This window comes from Apteryx rowi, unplaced genomic scaffold (assembly GCF_003343035.1).
Source record: "Apteryx rowi isolate R43461 unplaced genomic scaffold, aptRow1 scaffold_235, whole genome shotgun sequence".
Classification (NCBI taxonomy): Eukaryota; Metazoa; Chordata; class Aves; order Apterygiformes; family Apterygidae; genus Apteryx; species Apteryx rowi.
Genome location: NW_020448697.1, coordinates 6344 through 22458, shown reverse-complemented (window position 1 = coordinate 22458; position 16115 = coordinate 6344). Strand labels below are relative to the sequence as shown.

The 16115-nt window shown below is 37.6% G+C and overlaps 1 protein-coding gene across 1 annotated transcript in view; it reads right to left on the bottom strand.

Moving 5' to 3' along the window:
* Positions 1–16115, bottom strand: part of LOC112966162 (5'-nucleotidase domain-containing protein 1-like) — a 47697-nt gene that overhangs the window by 26560 nt on the left and 5022 nt on the right. Inside the window, exons 4-8 of the mRNA XM_026065968.1 lie at positions 14180–14271; positions 12403–12474; positions 11387–11493; positions 9196–9275; positions 5357–5438 (exon numbers count right to left, since the gene is read on the bottom strand). Coding sequence (XP_025921753.1) covers positions 5357–5438; positions 9196–9275; positions 11387–11493; positions 12403–12474; positions 14180–14271 — 433 coding nt within the window. The remainder of the gene's footprint in view (positions 1–5356; positions 5439–9195; positions 9276–11386; positions 11494–12402; positions 12475–14179; positions 14272–16115) is intronic.

The following is a 16115-nucleotide window of genomic DNA, read 5'->3' as shown; positions in this document are numbered from 1 at the left end:
TGCTTGTACAGAAATAGTACAGTGGACAGTACCACAAGTTACAAGTAGCAATTCTGTGATACTTCCTTCTTTCAAGCCAAAATACAGCTCAAGGCACTTCAGTCTGAAATGTCAGTCTTCACCTTTCCACTTTCTTACTTTAAAAGAAAACTTTACTACAGGTCTGCTAAGAATTCTCTCTTTTTTGTACTGAAAATGTTTTCCTATGCAGTCACTTGCATAAGTTCATTAATTCATCTTTCCAGTATTTAAACATAGCATGTGCAGCTGCCAATACATKCAACCGATTTGGCACTTTTGTTTCAGAAACAACTAGAGACTGGGTACTGGAGATGGAAAAAACTGCTCAGTAGTTGTAAAGTTTTGCTTAATTGCTTTATATATGAAATGCAGGCCAAAACACATTTAAATTGCCTGAGATACTTGGTGCCCAGCCATACATCACTGTCCTGTGATTCTAATTAGCTAGTCTTCCCACTGTAATCTTGAAAGTAAAGTTCACTAATACTTATCTTGCATCCACTTTAAATGAAACTAGGTTTTGTCCTTTTATGTCTTTGCTTCTCCAGTGAGCATATAGGACCTCAGATAAGTCTACAACTTAGTACCTGACGCCTGTCTTTTTGATGATTTTTCATAAGTATCCAGACATTAAGAAAGCAACCCAAAACACTGAAGACTTAGAGGTTACACAGAAAATTTTGATACAAACACAGCTTATACCTTGATTTTAGCTTTGCAGTCATGACCAAGAAGGAACCTTGAGAGGGTTTTTAAGATTCTTAACCATTATGAGGAAATATAAACTATATTTATCAGAAGATAAAAGAAGAGCTTCAAAGAAGTCAATCCTATTTATATGCAGCTGAAGGGAGAAGGGAAGACTACTGGAAAATAAATACATGACCTCTGCATGCTGGGCTTTGAAGAGGTAGATGCAATCAGGTAACAATATGGATGATAGTTGTATGGCCCAGACAGAATAGTCAAAAATCACAGTGCCCCTCAACTCCTCTCCCTGAGAGACTAGGATTTCTGAAGCACTTTATTTTTGTTCATCTTACAGGTCTGCTTTTGTTTTTGTTTTTTAATATCTTCTYCACAAGAAGATTAGCAACCTATCTAAACATAAAGCTCTTTCAAAAACCTCACAGTTTTCAGGATCATGGCATTAAAGGAAAAAAAAAATCCTATATGAGATTAAAATAAAAGCATCAGTGCCTGTAAGAGTACAAAAACTCATGTCCAAAGGCTGCAAAAAGATTTTTGAATTTCAGTAGTTCTCAAATGGTTACCGAAGGCATGAGGTACCCAAATGATCCCTTCTGTTTTTAGCTGAAATGTCCAGGAGAAAAGTGTAACAAATTTGTTTGCTTGGATCTGTGTTGCCTTTTTCAGGATTAAGACAAATAATGGTCTCTTTTCTCCGAACTCTACCAACATTAGGAATTCCTAATGTTTTAGAGCATTTTTAAAGAATTCTTTCCTTTTGGCCAGAAAAATCTCTTTGCTTTTTGTTTGTTGTATTTAAAGCTGCACATAAAGCATAGCAATATCACAGACATCTAGATAAACTATCTTCTGTCAAGACAATAGGGCAATACCATAAACCTGTGATTACAAAGTGTGTGTGTGTGTGTGTGTGTGTGTGTGTGTGTGTGACAGAGAGGGAGAGAGGGAATGCTTGGGGAGAGGATGGAGTATTTTAGAAAGATCTGGTTTTCCCCCCCAAAATCACATTTCACATGCATAAACATGTCATTTCAGAATACTGATCAATTACATCAAAAATAGACAGAGAAAATGCAAATTATTTAAAAAAGAAAAAGGTTTTATGTCTAGCACTTTATTTTTTCTTTTTTTTCTTTTCTTTTCTTTTTTTTTTTGAAGATATTCAATGACAAATTTCTCAGATGCACCCTTGAAACCTGACAGCATATCCCATCAAGCCTTCTTATGGGCAATTTATGAAGACTCTTTATTTCCAGTGTAAAATATAACCATATGAGGCAACTGAAAATACTATAAATGTATAATTAAACTATATAGCTGCAGTTGCTGTAGTTACCAGAAGCGTCAGGGAAATGACAGGGAAAGACAACCATGTAAGTGAGAGAGAAATCAGTTTTTAAGAGATATTCTATACAATTCTGATCTAAGAAGTTTTAATAGGAATCTTCTTTCTGCAAAAAACTATAGATTTTTCTGTCAAAATCACCAAATCTGAAATATTTTGATGTGCAAATGCTTCTAGAATACTTCAAGCCCTCATTACTCCTCTTAAGACCAAATATCATTTCCATAATATATTGTGGGCAGACGCATAATTATACAGTGTAAATCATATTGCCACATGGCATTTCCTTTAAAATTGTTCTTTACTAATTTATACACTGAGAAATAGAAAATATGGTAAATGAAACACACATGAAGCAATATTAATCACCTTAAAGCAGCAAAATATCCCAATCTTAAGTGAAACTTAAGTTTTATGAAAAGGATTCTCACAAAATTGCTATCTGCAATTGATATAAAAGTTGAGTGTCTRCTCTTGCAGGTATTCTTAGGTGAGCAATGACCATTCTGAAAATGAGAATGTCTATGTTCACTATTTTGTCACTGTGCTTTTACTATTTTGGCACCATGCTTTTCTAATAGCATTTTTAATAGATTCCCCCCAATTTCGGGGAGTTCTCCTTCACAAAGGAGGATTTGAATAAGACAACTATTTAGGATCTTATGTTATTTGTATCTTACATTCTTTCTGCAAGCCTCAGTTCTTCACTTCCTTATAAGTAGAAGAGGGGGTTAATATCCTGCATTAAGCTGAGAGTCAGGATGATCATGGCTATCTGAAAGAGCCATCCAAAAAAAATATAAAAGGGCAATTATCTAAGGCAATTACCATGGCTAAGACAATGAAAAGCAAAATCCACCAGACACCTGACTAATGATCAAAGAAATCATGTGAAAAAGAGAAGGCACACAGAGAAACAAGGGCATACTGACAACAAACCAGAGACAGAGTGACTTGCAAACACTTTACGGATTTCAAAAAATAAAACTGCCAGTCGTTCTGCTCCATCACTGACAATGGCACTACTAAGACAGCAGACTTGGGAACTTTACGTCTCCTCAACTGACCACTTAATAAGTTTGCTTTACAAAATTTACCTTGACTACCTGTAAATGAGCACTGTTCTCCTCTAAAGGGTTAAACCATCTGCAAGTCATTGAGGGCATGGAGTTAAGTCAAGAGGCTGTGGTTTGCAGGCCCAGGCTCTGGGCTGAGAAAGACCATGGGACTTCCTGGTATGTAGAAATTGAGCTACAGCAGGCTTTAAGACTTTTCTCAGGAAGTTATGTTAAGCTTGCAGCTGGGGGGCAGTGTGTGGGGGAAACAACAACAACAAAAACCCACTGCAACAACTCTCTGGCATAAACCTGTGGCAGAAGACTAGTATCACTATTTCCATTCTGCAGAGGAGAACGTGAAGCAAAAAGAGATACTCCACAGGAATATCATARGTACATGGTATAGGAGGAAATAATCTCCAGTTCTTCTAAACCCATTCAGTGCCTTATCCACAGGACCATGTTATTAAAGGAAAATAAGGCCACTATGAGGCCTTTCAAAATGATGCAAGACAGACCTTAGCACTTTCATACATTAAAACTTTTAAGTACTGTGTACAATCTGCATTGTTTTACAACTTCTGATTTTACAAAACTTATCCAAAATAGCTCATGCCTATCAGTTACTATGTTATCCCAAATTTTATTACTGTTGTGCATGTGCCTTATGGTTTTTGTAACAGAGAGGTCTATTACAATTAAGGTGCAGGTGTATTAAAGTACCAATTCTGACAGTAATTAAAAAAGATCAAGTCATATCACACATCTGTTTGTATGCAGGTTCCATACTTACATACATAAATACGTACAACAGGTAGATATATGCATATGTATATACACACACACACATATAGATAAACACACAATTATTTATATGTTTTTTGAGACCAGACTTCAAATTTTTTTCATTCCTTTCCAAAGAACACTTAAATTTTTTTTTTTTTTTTACAAAACTCTGCATAATCTACACCTTTTAGAACAAACACCTGTCATGATTTGAAAAAGCATTAATGTGAAATTAAAGAAATATGGTTACAGTTGATTATAATTGATTTCTTTAATATCAGCCAAAAACAGAGGATGCTTTAATCTCATGTATGAATGAGTTGAGTTCATGGAAGAATTCTTAACTACCATACATACTCTAACCTTCAATGGGGACACAATAACAGCAACAAACAAAAACACATGAGAAGTATATAGCTGTCTTTTACAATATGCATTCTGACATCAGCTTCTAGTTTTGTTTGGAGCCCTTTTGAGACAATTTTGTCAGTTACGTTTGAAAAAATACAATAAATCTGATTGCATATTCCAGCATAAACTACGTCTCTGCTGAACAGAAGGCAGGTTTTAAGAAGATCTAAACTATATCTGTGTCTAATGAGTGTTGTATCAACAGAGGTAATTCTCAGAAAACACTGTCAGCAAAAATGATACAGAATTCTGAACCAAGTTGCATATAGTCTTTTTACAAAAAAATCATAGCTAAAATAATTTCATTTAATTGTGTGCACATGCAGGATAATTAACTTTTATTCTCAACTTACTTATATTATTTTATATACTTAATAAAAACTCAGAAGATTAGTCTGTGAAAGGAGGAAAACTATTTCTAGATGAAGAGATCCAAGTTGTTTTCCAGTTCTAATATATACTACATTTTCAGTGGAGGAAGGCTCTTATCTTAAAAAAAAATCCTCTGCAATTTCTGGTAAATTTAACAGAATTCCAAAATAGCTTGAAAAAATAGGAAAATAACAGTCATCTCACCATTGTCTCAACAGACTACATAAGGAGTTCTGATTAAAACTAGAGTACTAAAGGAAATTTATCAAATAGTAGTTACTTAAGGTTTTTCAATGCATTTTATTTGTGAATACAAGAACACAAGGAACAACAGAGTTAAAATACAGTTCAAGGACATCCACACTACAGTACTAATTACGGGAGAAAATTATTTTTCCCTTTGAATTCAGTGAAACAGCATATCAGGAGTGTTTTAAATGATATCAAAACAATTCCAGCTAAACTAGATATAAATACTAACAGTAAAGATTTTCTATTTCAGCATAAACATGTCTACTATACAACTATTTATAAGCTTGAAAAGTAAAAACTGTGTTGAGTAAAACACAGGATACTTACAGATGTACTCTGCTCTGGCAAGCATATGCAATATTTTCAGCTATTATAATAAGTTTTCAGTGAACCTACTTACCTTTAAAAGCTGATATTTTATAATTATGCTGGATCGCAGCCACCATGTCCTTCCAAAAGTCATATTTTTTCTGCCTATCATGCTGTAAGAGTCAATGGAACCTAGTCATTACATCAAGGATCAGTTATTTTGAGCTTACATATTGAGACAATGATAGGAATGCCATGAATAAATAAGAGGATTTTGTAAAGGAGTAAAACAGTCTTAGGCAGTGGGATTCAGGACCTCAGGACTCAGCACCCAGCTTAACTGTGAACTTTGGGTAACCACAGGCAAGTTACCTTCCTTCTTCAGGAGAATATGGTGTGGGGAGGGAGGGTAAAGGAGAAAGGATTAATATTTGTGAGGAACTCTAAAACTTCACAGCAAAGAGGAGCGTTAAGTGCAAGAGCAACTTATTGAATGAGCCATCCCACTGGTATTTGGGAAAAAGAAGTTCCTAGGGCTTCATATTCTGTACTTAATTAGCAGGTTGACATTATCTCAAGTCTGGCACTCGTATCACCTTTCACCTTCGAACTGGCACAAACATTCACTAGAATTTAGTGGCCAGGTCCTTCTGCCAGTAACTCCACCCCAAACACAATATAAAATATTTAGCCAGAAGCCAGGCTGAGCAGCACTGTGTTGCATTGTACTTTGAAGACTGCCAAACCCTAGCCCTGGCAGAACAACAGGGAAAAGCAATCTGTGCTTACAAACAGTCGCTTGCCATTCCTAGAAAGCCGTGCTAGGAACAGAGCGCAGAAATGCTCCACTTAACCTCAAATGCCCTTTCAGGATCTCACGAAGGAAGAGAAAAAGCTTCTCGACTAGCTGAGTCCCGGAGCACTCTCAAACACTACAAACTTTAAGAGCATTGAATTAAACGCAGATGCAACAAGGCAACCAGACCACATTACAGAGTAGAGGGTTAATTATGGAGCTCCTAAGAGGTGCTCAGAGTTTCAAGGTACAGGGCAGTAGCAAGCTGGTAGTATAGTCTGGAATATCTCTAAGTTTGTACACTGCAGAAATTATTTTTGTAGTGTTGTTACAGGCTTTCCACACCTACATTAGCAGAAATTTTGATGCAATTGTTGACAGATTTCACATCCTCTGTGTTCTGAACCTGTCAGCCCACTTCTGCACCGATACATGAAAAATGACCCACTTTGTAAGCATAAGGTGCTTTCAAGAGCTGGAAAAGTTCAGAAATTGAAACAAACTTAATGTCTCCAATGAAAAACATGGAGTTTATATGTGCTGAAGTAAATTGCTATTTCAGACCTAATCTGCCACTGGATCTTCTGGACGAACAGTTTGCCTTTGATTTGACAACCAGCAAGTTGTACTATCAAGACATATCATTATTTATTATATTTATTATTATAATTTATATTTATTATTATTATAAATTTATTATATTTATTATTATGTGCACGATTGACCAGGACTATGGTTAATCCACTGACTCTACAGGTTAAGAGCAGCAAAGACTCAATGTGGAAGCTTTTAACTTATTTTTTTAGCAATTTCCATAGCAAACCATGGCAAAAATACATTAAAGGACTAATACAGAAAACAACAGGCTCCATATATGTCAAATTTCAGTTAGCTGCTAGCCAAGTTCATTACTGAAAGTTGTGTTCAGGAGATGTCAAGGAACACCTACCTGTCTGGTGGTGATAGCACTAGCCTACCACTTTGAACAGGCAGATTGAACTGTCAGCTCCCCTCATACTTCACGTGACTGACCTTTCCTTATTATTATTATTTTTTTTTAATCAGTGAAATGAGTTAACATCGGAGTGTTGTTCTGTGGATGAATGGTTACTAGTTTAAATAYGGGTACTCTTCCTTTAAAACACAGTTGACCTCAGAGAAGACTAAAATAATTGTCAGACTAGCTCCCCGCAAATCCACAGCCGTTGCACTAAGATATACAAGAAAACAGACCACTATCCAGCAAGCAGAGACAGAACTGGGTGCAGGCCCATTCAGTCCACCATGAATCTGGCAGCGATTATCAAATGTGATTTTATTAGCTGAAGTATCAGACAAAGAAGAATCTTGCATAGAGCTTCAATGCAAAGGTCCAAGTCACCGCGAAGCTCCTCTGCTTTGTCTGAAAACATGCAGGAGTCCTGGACAGGCTAGGAGCAGCTTTGTTTGTAACAGTATAGAGTGGCCCAGGATCCACCCCGTATCTAAGCCCATTCTGAACCCCAAACCTAGAAGTTCTGTTCACTTCCAGTAAGAAACTTTCCTGATATCCTAAAATATTTTCTGGAAAGGGGATGAAAAACAGCCTTTACTAAACAGGCTCCCATAACAGGAAGCAGAAGCCTCCATTTTCTTTTAAAAACATGGAAGAAAATGTGATGGTCTCTACCCTCTCAGGAAAACAGCTTAACAATTGCAGCATGTGTCCAGGGCATGAGTGCTGGAGAGGTTTAGGCCCACCATCTCCCATCTTGTGTCCTGAATCATCTGCCTGATGGTAATGTCCCAGGGAATTACTTTAGTCCTCCTGTTAAAACTGGACCAATATGCAGTAAAATATTCCAGAATTGCTAGCTGATAAAGAAGATGTATGACCCAATTCTAGTAGCTCTTTGAGGAAACAAGACATGGATTTAATTCTCTCAGGCTGAAGACAGGGTCAGTGTTCCAGCTTATGAATTGGTAACTGGATGTGCATGAGTGGTACACACATACTATGACATGCTTCAGCACCACCCTTCTCTCAATAAGTAGGTGACTTGCCCTGAGACTAAATTAAATATAGAATAAAATAATACAATACAAATGTCACTTCTGAGAGAGGGTTCTAAGCTGTGGACAGTAGGGGAAGGAGCTTAATCAGGCACTAAAATCCCATTAAGAGTCTTATGACGCTCCTGCCCTCAGAGTCTCCCTATAAACTAGCTTTAGATAACTCTTTGTAGCACATGGACTTAGGCAGCAATCTATTCTGTGTGCTATTTTGGAGTGGAGCACCAAGCAGGCGACACCAAAAGGGAGTGTAGACACCTCTCTCACAGCTCTGAATTCCACTTTGCAGGCAAAGTTTAGGATCTACAGTTTTTAATGGTGTAGTGCTTTGGTATCTTTAGCCAGTAGCTTATAGCCAAAAGATTACAGCAGTATTCTATTGCAGCAAAGATATTTACTCTATAGGAAGAACCCTCTCCTTCCCCTAGCTGCCCACAAGATTAAGATAAGGGCTTCTCTAACGCAACTGAATCTAAGGACATTAAACTTCACAGGTAGAATTGAGGACATACTGTCTGTCTATAAAGCACTGAAAAAAGTTCAAGCAATTGTATTTTTTTGTTCTGAGAATTGAACTTGTTGCATAGCTGAGCAAAACAACAACAACAAAATCAGCTACTACTCCAGAGGTGTATTTATATCAGATCAATATATTTAAGACAAAAAAACAAGTTTAAGGAGGAGGGAATTAAGCTTTCAACACATTTATTAGTCCTGCAAAGTAGCAAACCATATCATCCAGAAGAATTACATTAGATATAATTCAAGTATCATCAAATACAATTCAAGAAGATTTTAAGAACAATATTCTGCATATCAAAGAGTAAACTCGAGCAAAAGGTATTAACCTATTCTTATGCTAGTTATTTGTGCCCTCTGGTGGAAGTAAATGTATTTTGAATTTGCCATGTATCTCACAATTAGCTTGGGAGACAACTTTAATACACTATAAATCCAGAATGCAAAGTTCGAAAGCAGAAAAAAGCAATAAACCTTAACTTTGTTGAATACAGTATTCACATGCATTTAATAATGACGGAAAAGATAACAGAATATTTTGTTTAAAACAATCTAGTTCTTACCCGATCTAAGCTGTCCACAACCCTTGCGCAAAGGAGTGCTCCTGGTAGGTCAAARTAATTATCATACAAATAGTATTTAGCTAAAAAAAAAAAAAAAGAAAAAAAATCAACCTCCCAAAAAACTACTTCCTTTAATTCATACTATATGGTTTAATCATAAATAATAATAATAATTAAGAATAATAATAATAAAATGTTATTATAAGCTCCAATTTGGATTTTACTGGTAATAAACATTGTGTGCTTCCTAATCTAATGATAAATTTGTTAGCCTTTATTCTCACTTCTAAGTCTCACTCAATTAACAACCGAAAGTTGTTAATCTATAGATTAATAAGGCAGTGAGATTTTAAAAATAAATATTATGGTCCCAGAAGTAGGAGTAGAAGAGACAGGGGAGAATCAGGAGTCTTTTAAGAGTCAGGGCTACATCATACAACTCYTCAAAAACTTTCCCTAGCAGTGGATTGTCATGGGCAAAAAAGTCCTGACTCAGGGAATTTCTCTTAATTTAATTTATTTTCAATTAACGTAAACTTTTAGTGACTGATTCAGGTATTGAGTAACAAAGAAGATATAAACAATGTCCCTCGCGGTGTCCTTGCCCTGGTGTGGTTCCCCCATGGCTGCGGTCCCTTGTAGTGTCCCTGCTCCAGCGTGGGCCACGTGTGGCCATGGTCCCTCAGAGGTATCTCCTCCAGCATGGAGCACCTCTTTGCAAGAGCGCATCTGCAGGCATGTCCCCAACTATGTCCCATTCCAATGTGCCTCCTCTGTTCTGTTTCTCCAAATGGGTCTCTTCACACTTGTCCTCACATGTCCCCCTTTGTGTCTTCTCCTGTGACTGCTTGTGTGTGTCTCCTTACATGTCTCCTCCTGCATCTGCAGCCCCTGGCAGCCACTGCTCTTTCTTAAACCCGCCTGAGCAGAGGCGCCACATGCTCCCCTGATGGGCTGCAGTTTTGGCAGGTGGTAGGTTGTTTTCATACATTTCAGATTCAGCAGGAAACGGCTGTGACCAGCACAGCATGGTTCATGACTTCCCAGCACCCTGCTACCCAAACCCTGCCATTTATGCCCAATACAGGCCCCACAGAGACTTGAGAAGTTCTTGCAAAAACATCCAGACAGGTCTTAGCATGTGTGTGCAAGGAACAAGCTTCCTGGAGACAGTGCTGCAGCCCACAGGGAAGCAGGCCCACCTTACAATGTGAGCCCCCCATATAGCTCGTGATCAGGTGGGTACAGATGTCCCTCCCAGGCTGAGGCCATGTTCAACAGTTCTTTCTTAGGGGTGAAATGACTCAAGAGTGATTTTTTTTTTTTTGTATTCATGGGGCTTTGATTTATTTATTTTATTCATGGAACTGTGCTGTCCCTTATGTATATTAAAGAACTGGTCAGCAAAACAGGGATTAATATTCACAAGAGAGGAGGCCAAGCTCACTTCTCAAAGAATAAGAAAGATTTCATTTGGTCATATAGTAGATGCACCTCTCTCATCCGCACAGTTGCAAACAATTACCTGTACTTCAGAATAAGTATCTTGAACAAGTTATGATAGCAAAATCTTAAGGAAAATATCTCTGCTACAGAAGACAATACAACTTAGCTGAGCGCTTTGTCTTTATTACTTGCAATGGCCAAGACCAAAGTGGAGAGAAAGCACAGGTGGCTAGCAAGGATGCAGACCCAGCCACAGTGCCTTCACAAAGTGGCTCCATCTCGAAACAAAGAAACCTTTATCACAGCAGGAGTGTAGGTCTGTCCCCATATCTGCTCTGTCCTTTGCACTTGTACTTAGGCCTCCAATATCAGCAGTGACTTCAGTGAGTCAACAATTAACAAAAACTTGTGATTTGCCCAACAGGTGTCCTAAATGTGGTAATCTCAGTCTACTTCATCAAAGAATAATGTGCCCATTTCTATAACCAAAACAGATCTACACTGACACCTCATTTTATGTGAGATGTTATTTGTCTCATCGTTGGTGACCTAAATTTACGTTGAACTTCAGTATTAGAAGTTAAAAATACAAAAACAACCCCCCCTCCCCAAACCTACCTATTTCAGTAATTCTCAGCTCAAATATTTTTAAATATTTGAAGCATTTGTAGTAAGAACTAATTCTAGGAAGTGCTGAAATAGCTAGAGCAATTTCAAAGAACACAGCATACTAAGACGCACCTACCTGAGCGGGAAAGCATTCCATTGACTGAACTAAAATGCTTCCATTCCCTCCTTCTGTAAGTCTCCAGGATCTCTTCAGATGTCATGCTTTTTGTACCATGGCTTGCCCTGTTTGATGCATTAAGTTAAAAAAAAAAAAAAAAAAAAAAAGTTAACAGCCAAACTACTTCTAGTGCACAGTAATGTATTGCAATTGAATACTGAGGTAGGTGCCTATGAGTTGATGTTCACTTCAGAAGTAACTCTAGTTATAACTGAGAAGTTTTCTAGGATCTAGGCTTTTATCATATGCATTACAATCCTCCATAAATTAAAAGGACTACTACACAGAGGTTAGATTGTTTCAGGGCTTGGCTACTGTGTTTCAGCTGCTGACCCAATCACTCTGTATTGTTCTCAGTTGTGTGAGAACATTATACTTGAACTATCAATACACACTGCACAACAAAACACAGTGTAAAGAGCCTATATGCCATTCTAAAGTCTCGCAAAACTCACAGAGTGCAAGGCAGAACTATGAAAAAAGCTCCTGTCAATAGYGTTAGCATTAGTCATTAGCACTGACTCTAACTCAGTGATGTTATTCACAATTAGAAAAAAAAAATTACCCTGGATCTTTGCAGAATTGGACAAAGAGTACATTGGTAGCCATTGAAAAAGTGAATTTAGTTTCAAGATCAGTATGTAGTCAGAGTCTTGGGCAGAAAAATAAGTACTAAATCTATACTGAGTCACAACATTAACTAATATATAGTCTGATGAAAAAGCACAGTACAAAACTCATCAAGTGTTTATTAAAAATTAGATATTCCTCACTAACACAGAAATGTTATGAAAAGACTGCTTAAGGAACATTAAAAGAAAATGAGCACCAGGTTACCAAAGAGTATTTAAACTTTTACATACTAATTTCAGCATATATTCATTTAAATGTTTAATAAACTTCAGAGATGACTTTCAGAAAGAGTATAAAATGTTGGTATTTGTTTAGTAATAAAAATTTATTATCAATATTACCTCAGAACTGTTCCATCTTCTGCAAGTTTCAGGAAGTTTCCATCTTCAAGGTCAAACACCAAGCCTTTACAACTGCATATAATTTTATTTAAAGGAAGAAGCAAGCAATGAATGCTTTCAGGGGAATGCTTCATTATATACCAGGATAATGAAATGCAGTTACAGAAACTATACAGTGATGCTACACAAGAGCAGCAAAATCACAAACCTTCAAACACTTCCATGCTTGAACAATATTGTATATATGCAAGTACATAGTATTACAGTGAAGACAGGATTTCACTTACATAGCAAATTCCTACTAAATAAAACATGTTCCATTGTTCAGTAAGTTCAGTGTGACTAATCATATAGATAAGGTTGGAGGATTAAGGTCCAAACATATACAGCTAAGAAATGACATATTTAAGTCACTTCTACTATTAACAAAAAAATATTTTTTCTCTGTTACAACTCTCCTATTCTATTATTAGAATAATATCAATCGCTAATGGAGAGAGGGGCAGAACATCAATCTAAATGAGGCAATTCCTAAGGAGCATGTGAAGCAGAAGCAATGCAGTACTAGCCAGCACTAATATGGTGAAGAGTGCACAAGGTATTGCTGAGTTCCCAGCTCCACTAGGAAATTTGTAGCTTACACCTGTAAGGCACAACTGAATTTATGTTAGTTTAGATTGTTCGAAAAATGAGTTCAGTGTTCAATATCTAGAACAACAATGAGAATAAAGACTGAAAAAGTAATGCCACCCTCATCCTCTATCACAAGATACCCAAAAGAAAGTCGGTATGCCGCCATGAAGGCGGCAAGCAGACCCAAGCCTTTCATGGATGAAGCTGATGAGAAGCCTGGGAGAGTAGCACAGAGAGAGAGCTGCCAGCACTGTGGGTCTGCACGTCCATGCTATTAAACCCCAGATCCAACAAAGGACTGAGGCCTGGATACCTAGATCTTAATAACTGATTTTATGCCTTAGAAGTCTCAAAACATGAGGAATACGGATACATTCCTTGTCACATGAAAGAGGAAAGTAGATGTGGTTGGAAACCATCAAATACTGAATTGTGAAAACAACTGACTTTTTTTTTCTGCACATAATGCATTCATTTGTTCAAAAACATGTGTTTCTGCTAAAAAAAAATAGCGACAACCAGGCCTTCAAAACCCCCCTCCTCCCCAGGCCTAGACAATAGTCTATTAAGGTTGGAATATCAGAAACCCACATCCAAATTCCTGCTCAGAGACCACTCAGCTCAGACTAGGAACTTGCATTTCAGTYTTCTGCATTACAGCTTTGTGCCTAAAGTGCCATTCCTGGGCTACTTCCTGGCACGACACTGTTCCTCAGTTCCTCAGGAGACTGTTGGGATTATTCCGCCTTACACAAACAAAAACATGTCTGTCAAGAGAAAAATGAGATATGACTAACTTCTGAGAGTTACTGGATTTACCAATTGAATTGAAGGTAGAAGATATAGGAGATGCATAAAATAGGAGATTAAGTCAGACTAGAAAACTTGTATCTAGACAGCTAGAAGCACGAGACAGAGCAAGCTTGGATATTCAGTTCTGTCTTGAAAATACCCAAGTTAGAAGTAGCTCATGACAAACACTTGCTCCAACAAGTACTTAAAGCTGTAATTTAGGAATTTTCTGTTGGGCTTGACAACCATAACAATGACTGTCTAAAGCTAAATATGCTATTTTCCAAGCTTTGTAAAAATTACAGAAAAATGGAAGTTTGAAGATAGCCTTTGTTATTTTCAATGTACTTACCAGAAATCTAAGCTCTCTGGAGTTATATTCAGCAAGTCTTTGTCATAACCCTTCTCCGTTACCAGATACTGAGCAAAACTATCATATATTAGCTACAAATGAGAAAATACATACATTAATTATATTGATTGAATGAGATCAAAGATACTGCTTCCCTGGGAAGTGGAAAGATGATATGAGTTTTAGTGCCTCTTAAGAGAAATCAAACCAGGGAGTTAGGGAGCCTGCCACTTTGCTTACTCCCAATGCAAACTAACTCAGTGCCTGACGTTATTTCTGTCATAGCTGGACAACAGCTCAAGACACTCGCACAATAGTTCTGGTACAATTTTTCTAGCATAACCAAGTTTGCAGCCTTTTACCTTATGCCCCAGTTTTTCAAGACTGTTGGTAAACTAAAATGGTAATAAGTACTGAAGACTAGTAGCTACTTCCCTTTCCCCATTTTTTTTTTCAATGTCACAGTTACCATGAAGCAACAAGTGGTTTCTGAGCCAATAAACAACTACAGTTAGAGGACATTTTTTAAATACCCTAAAGAACATACTTTGAAGGAAACAGACAACTCTTGAATAAACTGTRGTTAGTTCTAAGTTCAGAAACAACTCTGTTGAAGTCTGGTACAACAGCTGCTAAAGTTGTACAAGGGGATCTATGCAGATGCTGCCAGGTCCTTAAGTAACAGAAAAATCATAAATAGCAATTGTCCCCTTTTTCTCATGGTTCTTTCATTAAAGCTGTTCCCTGGCCTTTTTATTGCAAAAGCTGCTCTTGGAATGAATATGAATTATGTCTGAGAAAGAGCAACATGAAGGTCAACACAGAAAGTGTAAGAACTAATTGGATGCTCAGCTGTCAGCATTTTTAAGTTTTTTTTTCCAATGGATAAGGCAGCATGAGATGTGCATGTGTCAGTCTGTCTCAGCGCGCTGTGAAAAGATGAAGAGTGAACTAAATTTAGTACTTTTTTTAAAAAAAAAACCTTTCAGTTACCAATTGTCTAACGTCTGCTTTCATTAGAAAAAATTATCAGGAAGAATGTGCCTGTGTAAAGATGTGATGCGTGGGATAACAGAAGGAACATGCAAAGTTAAGTCCAGAGTTACATAGCTTCCAGTAGGAACATAACAGCACATATATTGGAGCACAGTATGTTCCTATGATTGATCATTCTTTTGTAAGAAAGATGCTTCTCCCCAGGGAAGACAAAAATTGCTATACGAAGCAATGCAGTTTTCCAAAACAGGATATACTGAATCCTATAGCATTCCTTATTTAAAAGTGGGATACCTCAGAAACATGTTTCTGAATCAAATTCTGCAGTATCTTACAATTAATGTATGATTTTAATCAGGTACAGTGCAAAATGTGCTGTAGGGGAATGGAGGGAAATAAAAGGTGTGTGCATGGAAGGGGGGGGGGAGAGAGTGGCACCAAGCGCATCCATGACACAGGACAGCTACACTGCAAAGTCCTGACATCAACAAAGAACTAGGAATCAATGAAAGATTATCAAAAAGTTTACAATGTGCCAGCCTGGGGAAAAAAAAAAAATTTCAAGGTCGGGAATGGACTGCACATGACGATAGTTCCTCTCCCTAAGGAAGGGCAAGAATGCCAATTCAGAGATGCTGCCTGACTTCAAGCTCGACATTTGATTTCAAGGATTCTCGAAAGTGCTGCGTGCTTGCAGCTCTGCCTGCAGCGCCTCTCTATCTGCTTGGGGGAGCCGAGCTTCCTCCCGGTGCTGCTGCAGTTGTGAAAACTCTCGAGCAGCGCCGTGTTCACGGAAGAAGACATGGCTGTCCCCCAGGCTCGCACAGAGCGGCCTGCCGAGAAAGCGGTCCGAGAGACATGCCCTTTTAATTTTTTTTAATTATTATTTTTTAAGTTTCTGTATGGGTATTTGAGCAAGCAGGCGCCGGGCGCGGAGCCC